Below are 17,641 nucleotides of genomic sequence, written 5' to 3' on the forward strand. Positions count from 1 at the left end.
CCGTCGCGACAGGTTCTTTGAGGTGAACTGCTTTTTCATGCTGTAGAATGACCGGTTGGCAGCCAACCTCCTTGCGCGCAACTCAGCTTCCATGCTATTGTCGTTTCTGATCTTTGACCCAAGATAGTTGAATTGTGGGACGACTTCAAAAGTGCGTTCACCTATCTGTACATCACGCCTACGTAGATTCGGATTATTTATTGGTAGGCCTGCTGATGTTGCCACCATCAGTTTGATCTTTACCTCGTTTATCTGCAATCTAAGGTACTCTGCCGCCTGCTCGATCCCTTGGTAGGCTTCTGCTGCATAGGAGAGCCGCATACCAATGATGTCTATATCATCAGCGTATGCCAGAATCTGGGTTGACTTATAGAAGATGATTCCCGTAGTCTCCACCCTCGAGTCGCGGATGGCCCTCTCTAGCGCCAAGTTCAATAGGAGATAGGCAAGCCCGTCCCCCTGGCGCAGACCCTTGGTGGTAGCAAAAGGTCCTGAGAGTTTTCCATCCACCCTCACCTGGCAAGTAACGTTGGTCATAGTCATTCTAACTAGCCTTATCAGTTTGGCCGGGATTCCAAAAGATCTGCCGCATGGTGAAGACCTGATCAGTGGTTGATTTTCCGTTTCGGAATCCTCTTTGATAGTTTCCGACTATCTCTTTGACGTGCGGGACAAGGCGATCCTGAAGGATCAAGGAGAATATTTTATAGGCGGTATTCAACACCGTAATACCCCTGTAGTTATTGCAGTCCAACCTGTCTCCCTTCTTGTATATGGGGTAGATGATGCCGAGTATCCAATCACAAGGCATCGATTCGCTATCCCACACCTCAGTAACCATTCGATGAGTCTCGTTTTCTAGTCGTGCCCCTCCATTCTTAACCAGTTTGGCTGCAATTCCGTCGGTTCCGGGTGCCTTGTTATTTTTCAGCCGACGGATAGCCTTTCGTGTTTCTTTTATGCTAGGTGGCAGTAGCATGACACTATCTGCTAGTGGCGCTTCTAGCTGTTCGTTAAACTGGTCGTTGAGTAATTCATCAAAGTACTGAGCCCACCGCGAGAGGACCTCTGGCTGGTTACTGACCAGATCTCCATCCTTGTTTCGACAGCAGGTAACCTTAGGTACAACGTTGTTTCGGTGACCCGCTATCGCTTCGTAATACTTTCGTGTCGGTCCGTACGCCTCTCTGGTTTGCTCGAGTTCCCGCATATTTTGCTCTTCCAAAGCATGCTTCTTGGAGCGGTGAACTCGTTTCTCTTCGCGTCTGAGCCGTGAATATTCCACTGCGCATGCCCGCGTTCTATGCCGTTGCTGCATTGCTCGGTATGCAGTATTCTTACGTTCGGTCACTAGTCTGCATTCATCGTCGAACCAGCCAGATTTGGTGTTGCCACGACTTGGTGGGAGTATATTTCTTGCACAGTTTATTATTTTTGTTTTTAGAGCGTTCCACCTCTCACTCGTAGTTTCATATTTGTTTTCTGGTAGTAGAGACTCGTCTAAAGCGGCTTTGAATTCCTGTTGGACAGTAATGTCCCTTAGAGAGTCCGTGTTGAGCCGAGGCTGCGTGTTTTCTTCGCCCCAATTGGCGCCTCTATTTTCGTAACATTGTGTATAAAAAACACGCTTGTGTTCTTTGTTTGAATCCAGCTAAAAACGGCGTTACAATTTCCTTGGCAAATCTTTTCTTCTTCTGGTGCACACTATATAATCAATTATTTTACATTAAAATCCCTCATATTTTTGTATGTAAAAAAATAACATTCATAATTCTCAGGTAACACAATTCCTGCAAAAGGGATGGAAAAGGATTTTGTAGACCCGAAGCATTTTTTATCACCAAGTTTAGTTACCATAAGAACTTCTACTTTTTCTCACGGCAGATTGTACTTATTTTCAAGATACAGTTGAAGCTTTTTTGTACCCAGTAACTAAGGATAAAGCAGCAAATAGCAACAAAACGATTTCTGCATGAAAACTCCTGTAAAACCACCGTTTGCCATTGCAACGGAAAATCAAGCAGAGTTCCGCGAATCTTATTCGATCAATTTTAGCCATCCACCGCAGGTTGAATCTATACATGTAATCTTTTGACAGGTGCGAGGAAAACAGTGTATTTTGTTGTTTAAACTTATTTTTGGCATCCCTGCGCATGAGAGAACATTCGTTTAACGGTTATTAGTGATTTTCATATGGTAAAAACAAGTGTTAATGAGTATACTTTCATAAAATCGCCATTTTCTAATCCACAGGTGAATCGTGTCATGGAAACGCAAAACGGCTCACGAATCTTTTTTTGGCGGTGGAACGGGAAAGATTCGCTATCAAACAATCGTTCCGTGGAGATTTACCTAATAAGTTCAGTGTTTGAGTGCACATCTCTTTATATGGAGTAAAGGTCACCTTAGTATTATAGCTAATGTAGAAAAGCAAAAGAAACATTTGAGTTTTCCGAGTACGAATCTTTTCGAATTTTTTTTCGACTACAACACCCTTTGACTTTCTTTTCAATCGAGAAGAGAAAATAAATTTTACTACGTTCGATTGTGGCATTCTCCCTTCGTTTTCGTGTTATTTGCACTTAAAGCAACCAGCACGTCCTTGTGAGTAAAGGTCTGCGTTCTCTACATCGATGTGTTGTGATATGTTTGTGCTGCATTACTCACAGGTAGCTCCAGTCTTATCGGGGTGTCGGTTGAAAATCGGTCAAAATCAATGTGATGTTTTCATCGCTTTCGTTCATTCTATTCACTCTGATTCCCTCTTGCAGTGGTAATTGTAATAAGTAGGTTTTAGTTCATCCTTTTTTAAAAATAACTTACAACTCTTATGAAAAGAGTAATCAATCGATAATGTGAGTCATTTTGCTGTAATAGAAAAGTGCATACAATAATACTTACTTACTTCTACATACTTATAAAGGGTGTTCGAGATAAATTTGACAGTTTCTGAGCAAATAAGAAAGGAATTTTTATCAAATTTATGTCAAATATTAAAACAAAAATTCTACAAAGTTTAGCTTACCATGTTTACCGCATTTTTTATTCGAAGTACCCCCCCTCCGCGTCGATGGCCGCCTGCACCCGCTTCCGGAACCGCGCACAAGCCCGGACAACCATGTGTCTGGGGATGGCCGCAAACACGGCATTTATTCTGGCCACCAGCTTCGCTTTGGTATTGCAGGACGCCCTGTTGGTGTCCCGCTCAACTGTGCCCCACACAAAGTAATGCATAGGTCAGGGGAGCTGGGTGGCCAAACGTCGGTGCTGGTGTATCGGTCGAAATTGGCAGTGAGCCATTGGCGTGTTTTTACGGCCGTATAGCATGGTGCAGAATCCTGCTGCCAAACGTACGGCCGCCCATTGGCCACCGTATTGTTTTTACGGTGTTCAGCGAACACATCGCCGCCTTCCGAATTTCGGCATTCGTATGGCCGGCACGAACCATCATAACACACGTTACGCGCTTGTACAATTCGGACGGGTTTCACATATTTGCGGAGCTAGACATTTTTTACACTTGTTCGCACAACTTTTAGCAATCGATTGACATATCAATCATTTCGATACGTCAACTCAACCCTGAGATATACAGCCAAAGGCCAGGTGTCAAATTTAGCCCGCACACCCTGTAAATATCCGGCGCTACAACCGCTTTGCGGTCTTGACCTGCCTCAGGAGTGTCCGAAACAAGTAATATCAAGTGTTAGGTTAAAGATTGGAAGATGCACAATATTGGAGTTTAATTGCTTCAAAAGGTACTGTTAAGGTCCATTAAAAAATGTAGATTTTAAATGAAAATAGGATACACCCAGACATACAAATTGACTGCCACATTCGCAGAACTTTCAATGCTCAATCCGCATCCACGTACTCATATATTCATTGAAATTGTGTCCAATCTCGCCGGATGCCTGTTTACATCCCGCCGGAAATTTGACACAAGCGACATGAATATTAATGCAAAAAAATCCATAAAGGTGTTACCTCAATTACTATTACTGCTAAAGGTGAACCCATTTATATTTAGGAGCTGGTCCCTAGTAATCTCCTGACCTCACCACGGTTATGTTATTCCGCACCAAAAGCAATGGAATGTGCTTAGCATGAACATTACATCCTAGCTCCAGTGGTATTGAAATGACCACGAACAGGCTTTAGTTGCGATTCTGGTTGACTATAGCTGTGATTCATAATAGTTGGGAATTATATTATTTTCATTAAATTTAGCCATTAATGGTAACTCGTCGGGTAAAATTACCGAAAAAGGAAAAATGCTGAGGAAATGTGTGTGAGAGTGAGAGGAGAGTGAGAGGGTATTACAGTAATTGAGTAGAGTCGCTAACGGGTGTTGAATTATAATCTAGTGATTTAGTGATGATAACACGAAAACATTTGCTACGCAGATCGCTTCAAATGGAAGTAAAACATTTGAAGCACTTAAAATAGAATCAAACAGGAAAAGGGGATAAAATAATTGGCAATAGTTTTTATACAATAGTTCATGATATTTTCAGTGTTAGCTAATAAAAATTCTACGCTCATCTTATGTCTTTCGAAAGAGATTGTTTAAGCTAGCTACACTCCTTACAACCAAACAAAAAGCATGAAATGCTTAAAATCCTATATCAAACTCTTAATCAATTGATTGAGTTATAATAACCTTTTAAGAATAACCGTTTGATTCATCATGCGTTTATGAGTTTGTTTTTGCTTCGTAAAATCGGATCAGCGTTAGATCGGCACATCATTTGATGGAACTTGTTTTGAGTCTCCCTTTTATAAGTAGAATTTAAACCACATTATCGACTGATTTTCAACACACATGTTTTCTTGTCTGCTTCATGTACAAAAATGTATTGATTGCGAGAAAGCTCGCCTTTTTTAGGGTCACCTAACGTAGGAATGGTGCTGAAAAGCCGTTACATTACACTGTCTAAGCAATGGCGCCCTCAAGAAGGTTGCTGCACAAAAACACACCTGTCAGCAACGTCAGCATCACAAATTGTATTCAATTTTGTCGCTGCTTCTATTTATTTACCTTTTCTGAAGGATATTCTGTTCATCGGCAGTCAACACTTAATTTTCTTTTTGTCTGTTTGGTCTTCCATGTTATATCGATTTCGCTAAAAAAGGGTGTCACCCATACGGTTGCGCAGCGTGCATCAGATTTCAGCTCACGTCTCACAAATAATCGAATCACATCAACAAAAACAAGGTTCCACCCTCAAGTAGCACCCGTTCGAACGTAAAAAATATGCTTTCCACCAACTGCGCGGCCTCCACGTACAAAACGATAGAACGCTGACACAACTACGTCATCAAACTGAGGTGGGATTCATTTGGATACAACCTGACTGAAATGTGATAGGCAGGTAGATCGGTAAATCGGTAACACTGAGAGAATGGCAAAACTACATACGAGCTGGTAAGATATTTTTTAATATTATTGTTTATGATTAAAATGATTGAAAACTTAATTTTGTAACATAAAAAATATAGCAGCTCTATATTCTCAGGGCCTTGGCCATCTGACGCCCTCGGAAGAAATACGGTCATGCGACCTCGGCCACCCTTCCCCACCCTTGTTCAGTTATTCAGCGACACATTCGCTTTTAAATTAACTAATTGGGTTACAATTGCATCCAATAGAATTCTATACAGTATTTTGTTTTCTATAGAAATTAGTAACAGGTTAGTGAGGCGTTCCTGTCCCTTGGTGATCATAAATATTTTTTAATTATTTTTTATTTACAAAAACACGTTTTACATGACGCTACTGTTATTAGTAATATTTTAAAAAATCGGAAACTTGTCGTTTCATTTGCATACAGATCTTCTAATGAATACTTCTGTATACAATTTAGAAGATCACTAGGTGACGCACTGTGAAAATTATCCATGAGTAACGGCATTTGCGATGCATAACATGCACCAGTCATCGTATCCTGCCCATGCCATCGTATACACCTTTATAAGCTCGTGGTTCATCGGGAGTAGTATGCACGGTTTCCCCCGTATCCGCGTATCCAGATGTTGCTGTTCATCTTTGTTGATCGTTGTCCGAAGTAACAACTGTTCCAAGTTAGCAGAACTCCTTTATCATCTCGAGATTGTCACTTCCCAGTTGATCTGGGTATAGCCTTCTTGGCTCGCGCTTCGAATGACATCTTCCAGAGGAGACAGGAGAGTCCATCACCTTGCTCCCTGTGAGATTCGAATGATTCTAACATCCAATTCGACACTTTCACCTTGCACTGCACCTCGCTCATAGTATCATCTAACAGCCGGATCAATTTCCCAGAAAAAGTATTTACGCTACATGATGTTATAGCTATAGCTCATTTCGGTTTATGATGTCATACACCACCATGAACAGGATGAAGTCGATGAACAGGTGATGAGCAAAGAGTGCAGAACAGGATATGAGACGGCATCTTATGAGCGTTGTTGAGAACTGAGGTAGCTCGAAATTGGAGCAGTCCCCTTGACACGATTTATATTTATATGAACCACATTACAACAATCAACATCTGTTTGCGAAGCATAGTTTTTTTAACCATAACCTTACCATTGCAAACGACTACGCAAAAAAAAACAAGCAAAAAACAAAAAAAGCAAGACAATATACATATAAAAATAGGGTCTATTGAATTGTTTTCTGAGCACCGTGAATAAAATTATGTTACTAAGGATGTTAAAATCACACTTCACTTTTTCATTTAATTCATTTTTCACACTGATTCAAGAAAAAACACAAAATTATGGACAAATTATGGACTCATGCCGATTATTGTTGATTGTATTATTCATTTCTTTCCGACTCATTGATCATTAATCACAGTGCATTGGTTACATGCTAGTTGATAGAGAATTTTGATAAGAGAAGTCATATCGTAGTTTGTAGGTTCAATTCATTAGGAATCTTTTTTTATGAGTGTTAAGAATATCAAAGTTATTTTTTTATCAACAAAACAATCATAGCATTGAACAGTGTCAAACGTATCATTTGTGCATTTTTCTTTTTCGGCGTTTTGTACTCGAATAAACGTACAAATAAAGAGAATAATAAAATATATCTGACCCATCCCTAGTACTTTCCTTAAAAAAGCTCAATTCGATTTTTAAATGCAAATGCCAATTTGTAACAAGTTTAGTTTTTGGAATTGAGCAAAAACGCGCAAAAACGAATCTGACAACCGTTTCACATTAAGTCAACAAGCACTCTGCCAAAGGAGTTTGATAGTTTTGATAACAGATAGTATAGTATTGAATAAATTGATTCGAATTTGTGCTAAACAATGAATTAATCCGTAACAAGAGCTGATGTAGTTCGTCTTCGTTTTAAAATTGTTTGCCGAAGCGCCTTCATTCATGTGTCATAATATCCCATTACCAAGATGCTCCCTGAACTATTGCTTGCAAGGTTATAGGTTGGACATTGAGTGTATTGTCCATTGTAATTTAATTCATGCTTAATGCTTCAGTCAAATCATTCCTGCCTTCAAGTCATATGTAATTAATTTATCGCAACATAAAAAGATGTGCGCTATAAGACGAAGAAGTTGAGCATCCATAGAACCGAAGGTTGTCTTGATTGTCTTGCTCAAGCGATTATTCCCATTATTGAACATAACATTCTGCTGAACATTTTTTGTTGCGAAAATGCATGAATGAAATTCGATTCCTCGTATAGGAGCCATAATTGATGCTCGTTAACGATAAAACAATGTAAGAATTACAGCCAATGTAATTGATACGCAAAATGCAGAAGTGGCAAACCAATAAACAATAGCATGTTGCTGCAAGCTTAAATCAGCATCAATTCGATTGATTTTCCAGGAATAGCTTATGAACATGTTTACTAACGATAGCTTTTGAAAACATTTTTATTCAAAAGTGAGTTGTACATATAAGGTATTTAATACCAGTTCAAGAGATCTTTGGTTGATATTGCTTGAACAACAGCAATAAATGATAAAATGAAAGATTTAAGGAGTTTTCCTAAACAGCCATGTACAGTTAAGGGTTTGGGCTGCAGCTATGCTGGAATGTTTGGAATTTTAGAGATTGCTATTTACTCTGGAATCACTTTCCTACAATAACATTGTGAACACAGTTTTAAATAATATTTAACATTGTTTAATATGCTTGCGTTGAAGATAGTCTTATACCTTCCTCCCACTTTTTCCATTGAATGTTAGTCCAGGTGTCGTTGTCGAAGTTCTACATGTGATCCAATTCCAAGCCTGGTCTACATGTTTCTATTTATTAGTGTTATCACAACACCGTCGCATTATCTGCGCTTCACACGTCGGTTGAATACCTTAATCAAAATCTAATTAAACGATACACTCGACTTAGCAAAGACAATATTGTATCGATTGTGGCAACGGTTGTGCTATGCCTACACATGATGCTGCTACTCACTATACAAAACGTATCAAACAAACGCATTTCCTCGTGTTGCATAATGTTCGAAGGCCCTTGTAGTATGATGTTCGTGTAGTATGATGTTATGAGGATCCTAAAGCCCGCTACACAAAGGAAATCTGCAATTATGCTTTAGTTTACGATGCTTTTGGGCTCACCGGATGAAGTCTGAAGAATACAGCCAATTTTCATGGCTTGTATGTTAGAGGTTTATAGTTTTTCAGAGTTTTGATAGGAAGTAACTGTGACTTAGTAATTATTAACCTTGATTCGTGGTTAGTAATAGTTTGTAACATATAATATGTAACAAAAACAGAATGTACTTTTTTATACTGTCTTTGAATGTCTTCTTATATGAAGACACTGTGAAAATATAAACGTTAATAAATAGTATTTGATATTTGACATTTGATATTTTATAGTTAAATTCAGCGGGCCGTATGTGGCCCTCTTGATGCGAGATACAATAAGGTACAAAAACATGTAACATGATCTTAATCGCAGTAAAAGTAAGATAACACAAAATAGGTCGAACGGCACGAATACAGTTCATAAACGCGGCGCGCGACATGTCCGGTTGGTGACGATTACATACTATATTAAACTTACGGCACACACGTAGAAAGGGGTCAGAATCGCCAAAGCGGGTTCGGCGATTTTCTACGTCAAGTAACGATCTGGCGCGGAGCGATCGCGATGGGACATAAAACTTGAGGCTCGAGAGTAGCGCCGGAGAGTCAATGGAGTAGTCTAGCAACAAATAACCTCTGAGCGTTGCAATAGCGTTGCTTCAGTGACTCTATGCCTAGCAGCGCACACTGACCGTCATAGTCCACTTAGACACTCCAGAAGCGCAAAGCGAACCGCGTGAATTTGCGCTGAATCGACTCCAAACGGGACAGGGGGCGAGCAGCTGATGGCCACCATACTACCGAAGCGAATTCCAGCACTAACCGCACCAAAGCGCAGTACCGCGTCTTGACGCAGATCGGGTCAGTGAAGTTACCAACTTGCAACATGCTTTAGTAATCCGATCAATTGGTTACCCTTAGTGACAACATGCTTTAGCTGGTCGTGAAATCTCAACTTTTCGTTAAGGAGCAGTCCTAGATTCCTGACACAGATTTTGCGCTCAATGGTAGATCCATTTAACGCATAATCGAACACTAAGGGACACCACTTTCTCGCAAACGTAACGACAACACACTTCTCGACGCATGAATTAATGATTAAAAATGAGGATTTTCTTGTGTCATACAAAAAATCCAAAACCACTGTAAATACGTTGTAGGACAAAAGAACACATAAAAAATAAAAATAATTGAAATGAAAGCATACAAAATATTTCTTAATCTCAATTGGCACCCGTCTTTGATTAGCAGTTTGTTCGATTCTTTTACCAGTTGACGATGAATGCAGACAAGTGACCGAACGTAAGAATACTGCATACCGAGCAATGCAGCAACGGCATAGAACGAGGGCATGCGCAGAGGAATATTCACGGCTCAGACGTGAAGAAAAACGAGTTCACCGCTCCAAGAAGCATGCTTTGGAAGAGCAAAACATGCGGGAACTCGAGCAAACCAGAGTTGCGTACGGACCAACACGAAAGTATTACGAAGCGATAGCGGGTCACCGAAACAACGTTGTACCTAAGGTTACCTGCTGTCGAAACAAGGATGGAGATCTGGTCAGTAACCAGCCAGAGGTCCTCTCGCGGTGGGCTCAGTACTTTGATGAATTACTCAACGACCAGTTTAACGAACAGCTAGAAGCGCCACTAGCAGATAGTGTCATGCTACTGCCACCTAGCATAAAAGAAACACGAAAGGCTATCCGTCGGCTGAAAAATAACAAGGCACCCGGAACCGACGGAATTGCAGCCAAACTGGTTAAGAATGGAGGTGCACGACTAGAAAACGAGATTCATCAAATTATTACTGAGGTGTGGGATAGCGAATCGATGCCTTGTGATTGGAATCTCGGCATCATCTACCCCATATACAAGAAGGGAGACAGGTTAGACTGCAACAACTACAGGGGTATTACGGTGTTGAATACCGCCTATAAAATATTCTCCCTGATCCTTCAGGATCGCCTTGTCCCGCACGTCGAAGAGATAGTCGGAAACTATCAAAGAGGATTCCGACACGGATAATAATCCACAGATCAGATCTTCACCATGCGGCAGATCTTTTGGAATCCCGGCCAAACTGATAAGGCTAGTTAGAATGACTATGACCAACGTCACTTGCCAGGTGAGGGTGGATGGAAAACTCTCAGGACCTTTTGCTACCACCAAGGGTCTGCGCCAGGGGGACGGGCTTGCCTGTCTCCTATTGAACTTGGCGCTAGAGAGGGCCATCCGCGCCTCGAGGGTGGAAACTACGGGAACCATCTTCTATAAGTCAACCCAGATCCTGGCATACGCTGATGATATAGACATCATTGGTCTGCGGCTCTCCTCTGTAGCAGAAGCCTACCAAGGGATCGTGCAGGCGGCAGAGTACCTTGGATTGCAGATAAACGAGGTAAAGATCAAACTGATGGTGGCAACATCAGCAGGCCTACCAATAAATAATCAGAATCTACGTAGGCGTGATGTACAGATAGGTGAACGCACTTTTGAAGTCGTCCCACAATTCAACTATCTTGGGTCAAAGATCAGAAACGACAATAGCATGGAAGCTGAGTTGCGCGCAAGGAGGTTGGCTGCCAACCGGTCATTCTACAATCTGAAATAGCTAGTTCACCTCAAAGAACCTGTCGCGACGGACAAAGCTGGGACTATATAATACATATATAGTTCCGCTACTCACATACGCCTCTGAGACATGGACACTGTCCAAATCTGACGAAACCCTCTTGGCCGCGTTCGAGAGGAAGATGCTCAGAAGGATACGTGGCCCCGTATGTGTGGAATGACAATGGAGGAGCCGCTATAATGACGAGCTATACGAGATGTACGGCGACCTCACTGTAGGGCAGCGTATCAAGCTCGCCAGGCTCCGGTGGGCTGGCCATGTTGTACGCCTGGAAACGAACGACCTAGCTCGTAAAGTCTTTTTAGGCCGTCCACAAGGACAGAGGAGGCGTGGTAGGCCCAAATTGAGGTGGCAAGATGGCGTGGAGGCGTCCGCCATTAAGGCCGGGATAACGGACTGGCAGACGAAGGCGCGAGACCGTGAGCGGTTTCGGATACTCCTGAGGCAGGCCCAGACCGCAAAGCGGTTGAGCGCCGGTTAAGCATAAAATAACATAATCAGGGGGGTGAAAAAAGGTTCACAGATTAAAGTGATGAGGAAGGGCTAATAATCAACTGCTGAAAAAAGATACAATTTGAAGTTAACCGATGAAAAAAAAAGTTCGGATTGTGCGTTGAGTTCTAACTAATTGTACGGATAGATTTCTGGTTATTGTCTTTGAAAACGATTCTTAAACTTTATTACAAATATTAACTGGTATTCTTCTTTCACTCAGTTAACTTAACATATTTTTCTCGTCACTTCGAACTATTTTCCACTAATAATTATATAAAGATTCTCTCGCACTCGTCAATCGGCGTATCTGATGTTGTCTATTTGCTGTTCTACAGGAATCTCTAAACTGTGGATCGGGATCGGGGATCGGGCAAATATCGGGACTCTGGCGAACGAAGGAATACGTTTCAAACACCATGAACAAGATTCAATCCTGGGCAAATTTTGGTTTTTGAACAGTGTCCGCCTTTTTGTATGCATCATTCTAATCATCATCATCATTCGTTTTCGTTTCTATTATACCACTCTACAGTTGGTCGGCTAGCGTTTGACATAGTGAGGAGATAGCCGGTGTGGGAATCTGCTAGTCCAACATATGATGAAGTAGCAACATGCAACTTTCTAGACACTCACCCAAAGACATAATCTCGAACATGTGGCAAAAATCCCATTGACTCAAACTGCTATTGTCCATATGGGCCGTCCGAGCCCTTACTGCTATGATTAGGTGAGCGAATCTATCTATTAATTATAACATTAGGGAGGGTATGAAATGCCATAAGACAAAGACATGGGTCAACTCATCCTTATTTAGGTTTATCTTATTCAATATAAAGAAAATAAATCGATAGACTCGTTGCATATAAATAGATATTGTGCATGCTATGTTCCTTTTCTTTCTTGGATAGACATTGAGAAATACACGCGTTTTACTTTTTGAATAAATGACACACAATCCATCTTGTATTCACGTAAATTACAATTTAAATATAAACATACAATTTGCTTCCCGGCTTGCTCTATCACGTGCGCTCGCTAATATTGCCAGTTCTCGAGTGAGGTGTGCTCGCCGGTCAACCCCGTTGACGTTACGATCGATGACCCCGGATGGATTGCACGCACACATCAACCGATGAACGCTCACGCATTAAACACTATCGCATCAGCAGTGTCATTGGCTAATGGAGATGTATCTTTTCCATATATTCAATGGTATCTGAAAATAAAAAGTAATGAAAAACAAGACAAAACATATGAAATCACAACAACATTAACCAAGACGCCTGGTAGTTTCTTTGGGTTAAACAAAATAAATTATTGCGCGTGATTATTTGGCATGCATCTATAATTGTTCTGTTGGCATGTTAAGTGAAGCTATAAAAATTGTGTTTGAGCTATGTTATGGAATAAAAATGTAATCAATTCATGTGACTATCGTTAAATTTCAATGAATGGTAAACCCGCGCCGTTCGAGCTTCACTTGCCCGTACGACCTGTTTCATCGACGGTCTTACCGCGGTGTGGTTATTTTGGAGAGGCTCTTATCGTACATAATTGAATAACAAAAGCACATTCTAGTGATTTATGTAACGCAACCTCGTAAGGTTGTCGCTCGAAGCAACCGCACACTTGTTAACGTAAGCCGCCAATTCGGATCATCCACAGATAAAATAGATAACACCACAGGATTGTCCCGAAAATTTCATTGGAGATAACAGACAAAATAATAAAGAGTGCAAAGCAATAAAGTTTGTTTGTAAATTTAAAGTGCGTAATGCATAAATTATTACAAATCACATTACTTCACATACGTGTTTGTAATTTACCGGCCATAATTATCAGAGAAATATTGTCGAGAAGTTTGTATATCTGGTCTCGTGGTACAGTCGTCAACTCGCACGACTCAACAACATGCTCGTCATGGAATCAAAACCCGAATGAACCGTGCCCCTAAATGTAAGACTGACTATTCCTCAATGTGGAAATCAATAAGTCACTGAAAGCCAAGCCCACTAGTGGTACAACCAGGCTGTGACCGATCACGGTTGTTGTGCCCAAAGAACGAAAAGGTTGTATTAAGATCTTTTAAGCAGTGAAAAGCTTTTAGTAGATTTCTTCAATTGCAGGCTAGTTATTTATCACGCAACTCATTTTAGTGGTAATTTATTTACCCTTTACAACTTCTATCATTTACAACAACTCAACTTAATTTAAACGATTACCAGTTAATGCTAAAGTACTATTTTCGTCTTGTTTTTGTTTGTAGCCAAACGGTAATTAGTATAAATCAACTCCAACCCAAAGGAAATAACCGGCAAACCTCGTACTATTTATTGATCGTAAAGTTTTTCATGATACTGTACAAGAACGAAACCACCTGAGAGTACTGCTGCATTATTTGAAGCTGGTAATTTTCATGTAGCGTCATTTACAATCTACAAAAGCTCAATCAAATTGGATGAAGTGAAAGGGAAAGTGATGTATCACATCATAATAGTGCATTTTGCAACCCTTATTGTAAATTTACGGATACAAATTGCATACAATGTAAAACCAGAATGTTCTGGTTGCAAAACCATTATCCTTCTTTAGCTTACCAGTCCAATAGTAACTAAACAAAACAAGCCACAGAGGTGGTGGGCCACGCAAAAAACGCCAAACTGTGCAATGCTCACTGGCAGCTACACTGGAGGGATTAAACGTAACATCTATCAGATGGGAACTCAAATGGTGCGGGATACTAGAGTACATTGTTCTCGAAGCATGTACAGATAAAGCAACATGTTCCAGTAGTGTCTTGAAGAAAAATGGGGTGGGGAAAAAGTAATGTACCTCATGGCAACGGCAGGTCCGCCACTGTTTACCGACATTCTTCGGTGAGCGACATGATCATCAGCTGCATCATGATAATCATTGCAATAGTCATGTAAGGGAAGGTACAGTACGAATACTGCGAGAAATTTATCCTTTTCACTAGTTTACTTCAATGCATTTTAACGCAGCTTCGGACAATGAGCCAACCACACCGCAAGTTTTCGTCTTTTGCTGCATCTAGCTCGAAGCTAACCCTTTTCACGGTCGAGGATTTCGTTCCACGAAAGTTGTTTCTTGCTACAACATCTGCAATAAACAGTTGCCTGGAAAGTGGCTGCAGAATAGGTGAGTTATTTGCGGTTATTGTGTAACAGCGAGTAAAAACACACAATAAAGGCCTGAAGGCAAAAAATGGTTTACATGCGTAGAAAGTCGACCAACGCAGGATGGGCATCTGTTGCCCAGAGACAACTAAACGATGCAAAAACCGACCATAAAGAAACAAGTGGGAAAAGTTTTACTCTGCAACGACGGTTCTGCTGGTATGGTTTTTCTGCTTGCAAAGTTTTCAGTGCGGGTTCACTCTGACATTAGTCTGTAGCTGGCTGGTTCGTACATTCACCTGTGCAACGATGAGAAAGAAGTTCATCCAGTCTGCAACCGATGTCATCTAAGCGGCCAGTTTTAGGTACTGCCGTAGGGTGTGTGCTCGTATTCTGTCACGCCATACCTTTTTACACATCAGTGGACCAGTGTATGGAGAGTTGCAGCAACACTGACTCTATACAGTTTGAGTGTCGGTTGCAAACATTCAGGAGCAAAGAGACATTCTCCGAGAGCATAAACAGATTACATTTACCATTTTATGTGCTGTGCCTTGGAATGAGCTTGATTGCATTGCTCTAAGAATAGGTTTTATCTCAGTTTACTGAACTTTCAGTCCAATTCTTTTTATTGTTTTACGTTTGCTAGTGCTTTATTCGTTGTAGGCAACTTACAATGTACATATATGAATACAAGATAATCAAAAACGTATAGTTGTGGCTCCCGTATGAATGTGAAATTTTGTTAACAGTAGTATAGTAAGTGAATCAAAATTTAACATTTAACAAGCTTTTAAACACCTACTAGCTGGCTCGGAAAACTGAGTTATTCCCAAATAACTAAAATAATCCATCTTTACTATATTAATTGCAAAAATAGTATTGTATAATATACTATCTAATAGAAAAATATGCACTAAAATGAAAATAAAATTACCTTTAAGCGTGTTTTATTTTTTATTTTAAATTATTTAAATAACTTCTTCATATCCAGTGGGGGACCAGCCCACATTTAAAGGCCGGGCTACATTGATCGTACTCCTGAGTGTAATTTTTGTGAACGCGTACGCCATCTAGCGGCGGTGGGTCGAAGCTAGAGGCTGGTATAATTTATCTGTCAAAAAGTGTTTTGGGTCCAGGAGGCTATAATTTTACCCATTGATGGAAAGATGTTGGAAGATGGGGAAAAATGTTGCCTAGCGCTTTGTATGAATGACGATTTATCCACCAACAACAATTAACGGCCTATTTTGTTGCAATTTATGGACGTTTATAAACATTTCATACGGCATACAAGTAGCCTGCTCGAAACTTGATGAGACACCAAGTATGAATAATTTTGACACATAAATTATACCGACATCTAGCTTGCGCTGGTCGTCGCCAGATGCGCTAGTGAAAATAAAAATTACACTTGCGAGTACGATCAATGTAGCCCGGCCTTAAAACTTTAAGGCCGGGCTACATTGATCGTACTCGCAAGTGTAATTTCAATTTTCACTAGCGCATCTGGCGGCGGCTGACCGAAGCATTTTGCCAAACAATTTGGAGCCGCTTCAGAAAATATGTTATTTTTCCATGTTTTTTACTTAAACTGGACTGGAAAAGCTTTGTAATTGATAGATAAATATGTTGTACGAGTATTTCAGCAGTTTATCCATCAAAAAAACGATGAAAATACTAATTAATTTTGAGATCCATCACGATCATTCCCCCAACGACCAAAAAAAGCTTCCACCAGCCGCCGCCAGATGCGCTAGTGAATTTAAAAATTACACTTGCGAGTACGATCAATGTAGCCCGGCCTTTAGACAATTGCCATGATGTATAGGCCGGGCTACATTGATCGTACTTGCAAGCGTAATTTTGATTTTAACTAGCGCATCTGGCGGCGGCTGACCGAAGCATTTTGCCGAACAATTTGGAGCCGCTCCAGAAAATAGGTTAATTTTCCATGTTTTTTACTTAAATCGGAGGAGAAAAGTGTTGTAAAACGTAGATACACATGTCTTGCACGCATTGCATCCATTTTTGCAATGGAAAACGATGGAAAAACTACTTAATTTTGAGATCCGGCAGGTCCATTCCCTCGATGACCAAAAAAAGCTTCCACCAGCCGCCGCCAGATGCGCTAGTGAAAATCAAAATTACGCTTGCAAGTACGATCAATGTAGCCCGGCCTTATTAGATTCAATTTAATATATGTCTGACCTCTAGTAGGCCTTGATGACATGGTAAATAAATATGTTCTGTCGGTTAGTTCGCCAATGCAGATATTCTAAGCAGTTTTACTAAAAACCGACGCCAGTGTAATTTCCACGATAATTCATATAAATCTGGTTCATTTCATCTGGATGCACATTTTTCAACATGTTTTTAATTCCGAACAACCGAAGTCCGGTGATTAAAAGCTTAAAAAGATTTTTTAAGCAGTATTAATTACGTATAATCACGAACAAAAATAAAGTTTTAATACAAAAACAACAGTATTTGAAGATAGATATGTCACAAATGCCTTGATGGCAATTAGGGGAAAGGGGAAAATCGTCTAATCGCTGAGCAGTACTTCAGTTCAATGCATCTACGAGAACAAGAGAAAAACAGCATCCAAAATCCGTTGTCAATAAGACCGTCGTCCTGTGGGTCCACGACGACACTGACCCTCAAAATTGGGTTGACCTTAGATTAAGTTTACACAAAAAAGTGTAGCCTGGAAATCTTTTAATTCTTCGGAGTTATTGGAAACCTTGAATTTTTCTCAATTTTAGAAGGATTGTTTCAGCAACAGATTTATGGCCAATTAAATTTCAA

General features: G+C 40.4%; 1 protein-coding gene across 5 annotated transcripts in view; it reads right to left on the minus strand.

Moving 5' to 3' along the window:
* Nucleotides 1–12,234: 12,234 nt before the first annotated feature.
* LOC120896895 overlaps nt 12,235–17,641 on the minus strand; it is a 33,049-nt gene continuing 27,642 nt past the window's right edge. For 2 of the 5 annotated variants that reach the window (XR_005738473.1, XR_005738471.1), the window contains exon 4: nt 12,241–12,909. Coding sequence is in view for 2 of the 5 variants with exons in the window: in XM_040301404.1 (XP_040157338.1) it covers nt 12,872–12,909 (38 nt within the window). In the remaining 3 variants the exon portion in view is untranslated. Of the gene's footprint in view, nt 12,910–17,641 lie in introns of all 5 variants that reach the window. The other 3 variants (XR_005738472.1, XM_040301404.1, XM_040301403.1) reach the window with 3 other exon arrangements.

Source organism: Anopheles arabiensis, chromosome 2 (genome assembly GCF_016920715.1).
Source record: "Anopheles arabiensis isolate DONGOLA chromosome 2, AaraD3, whole genome shotgun sequence".
NCBI lineage: Eukaryota > Metazoa > Arthropoda > Insecta > Diptera > Culicidae > Anopheles > Anopheles arabiensis.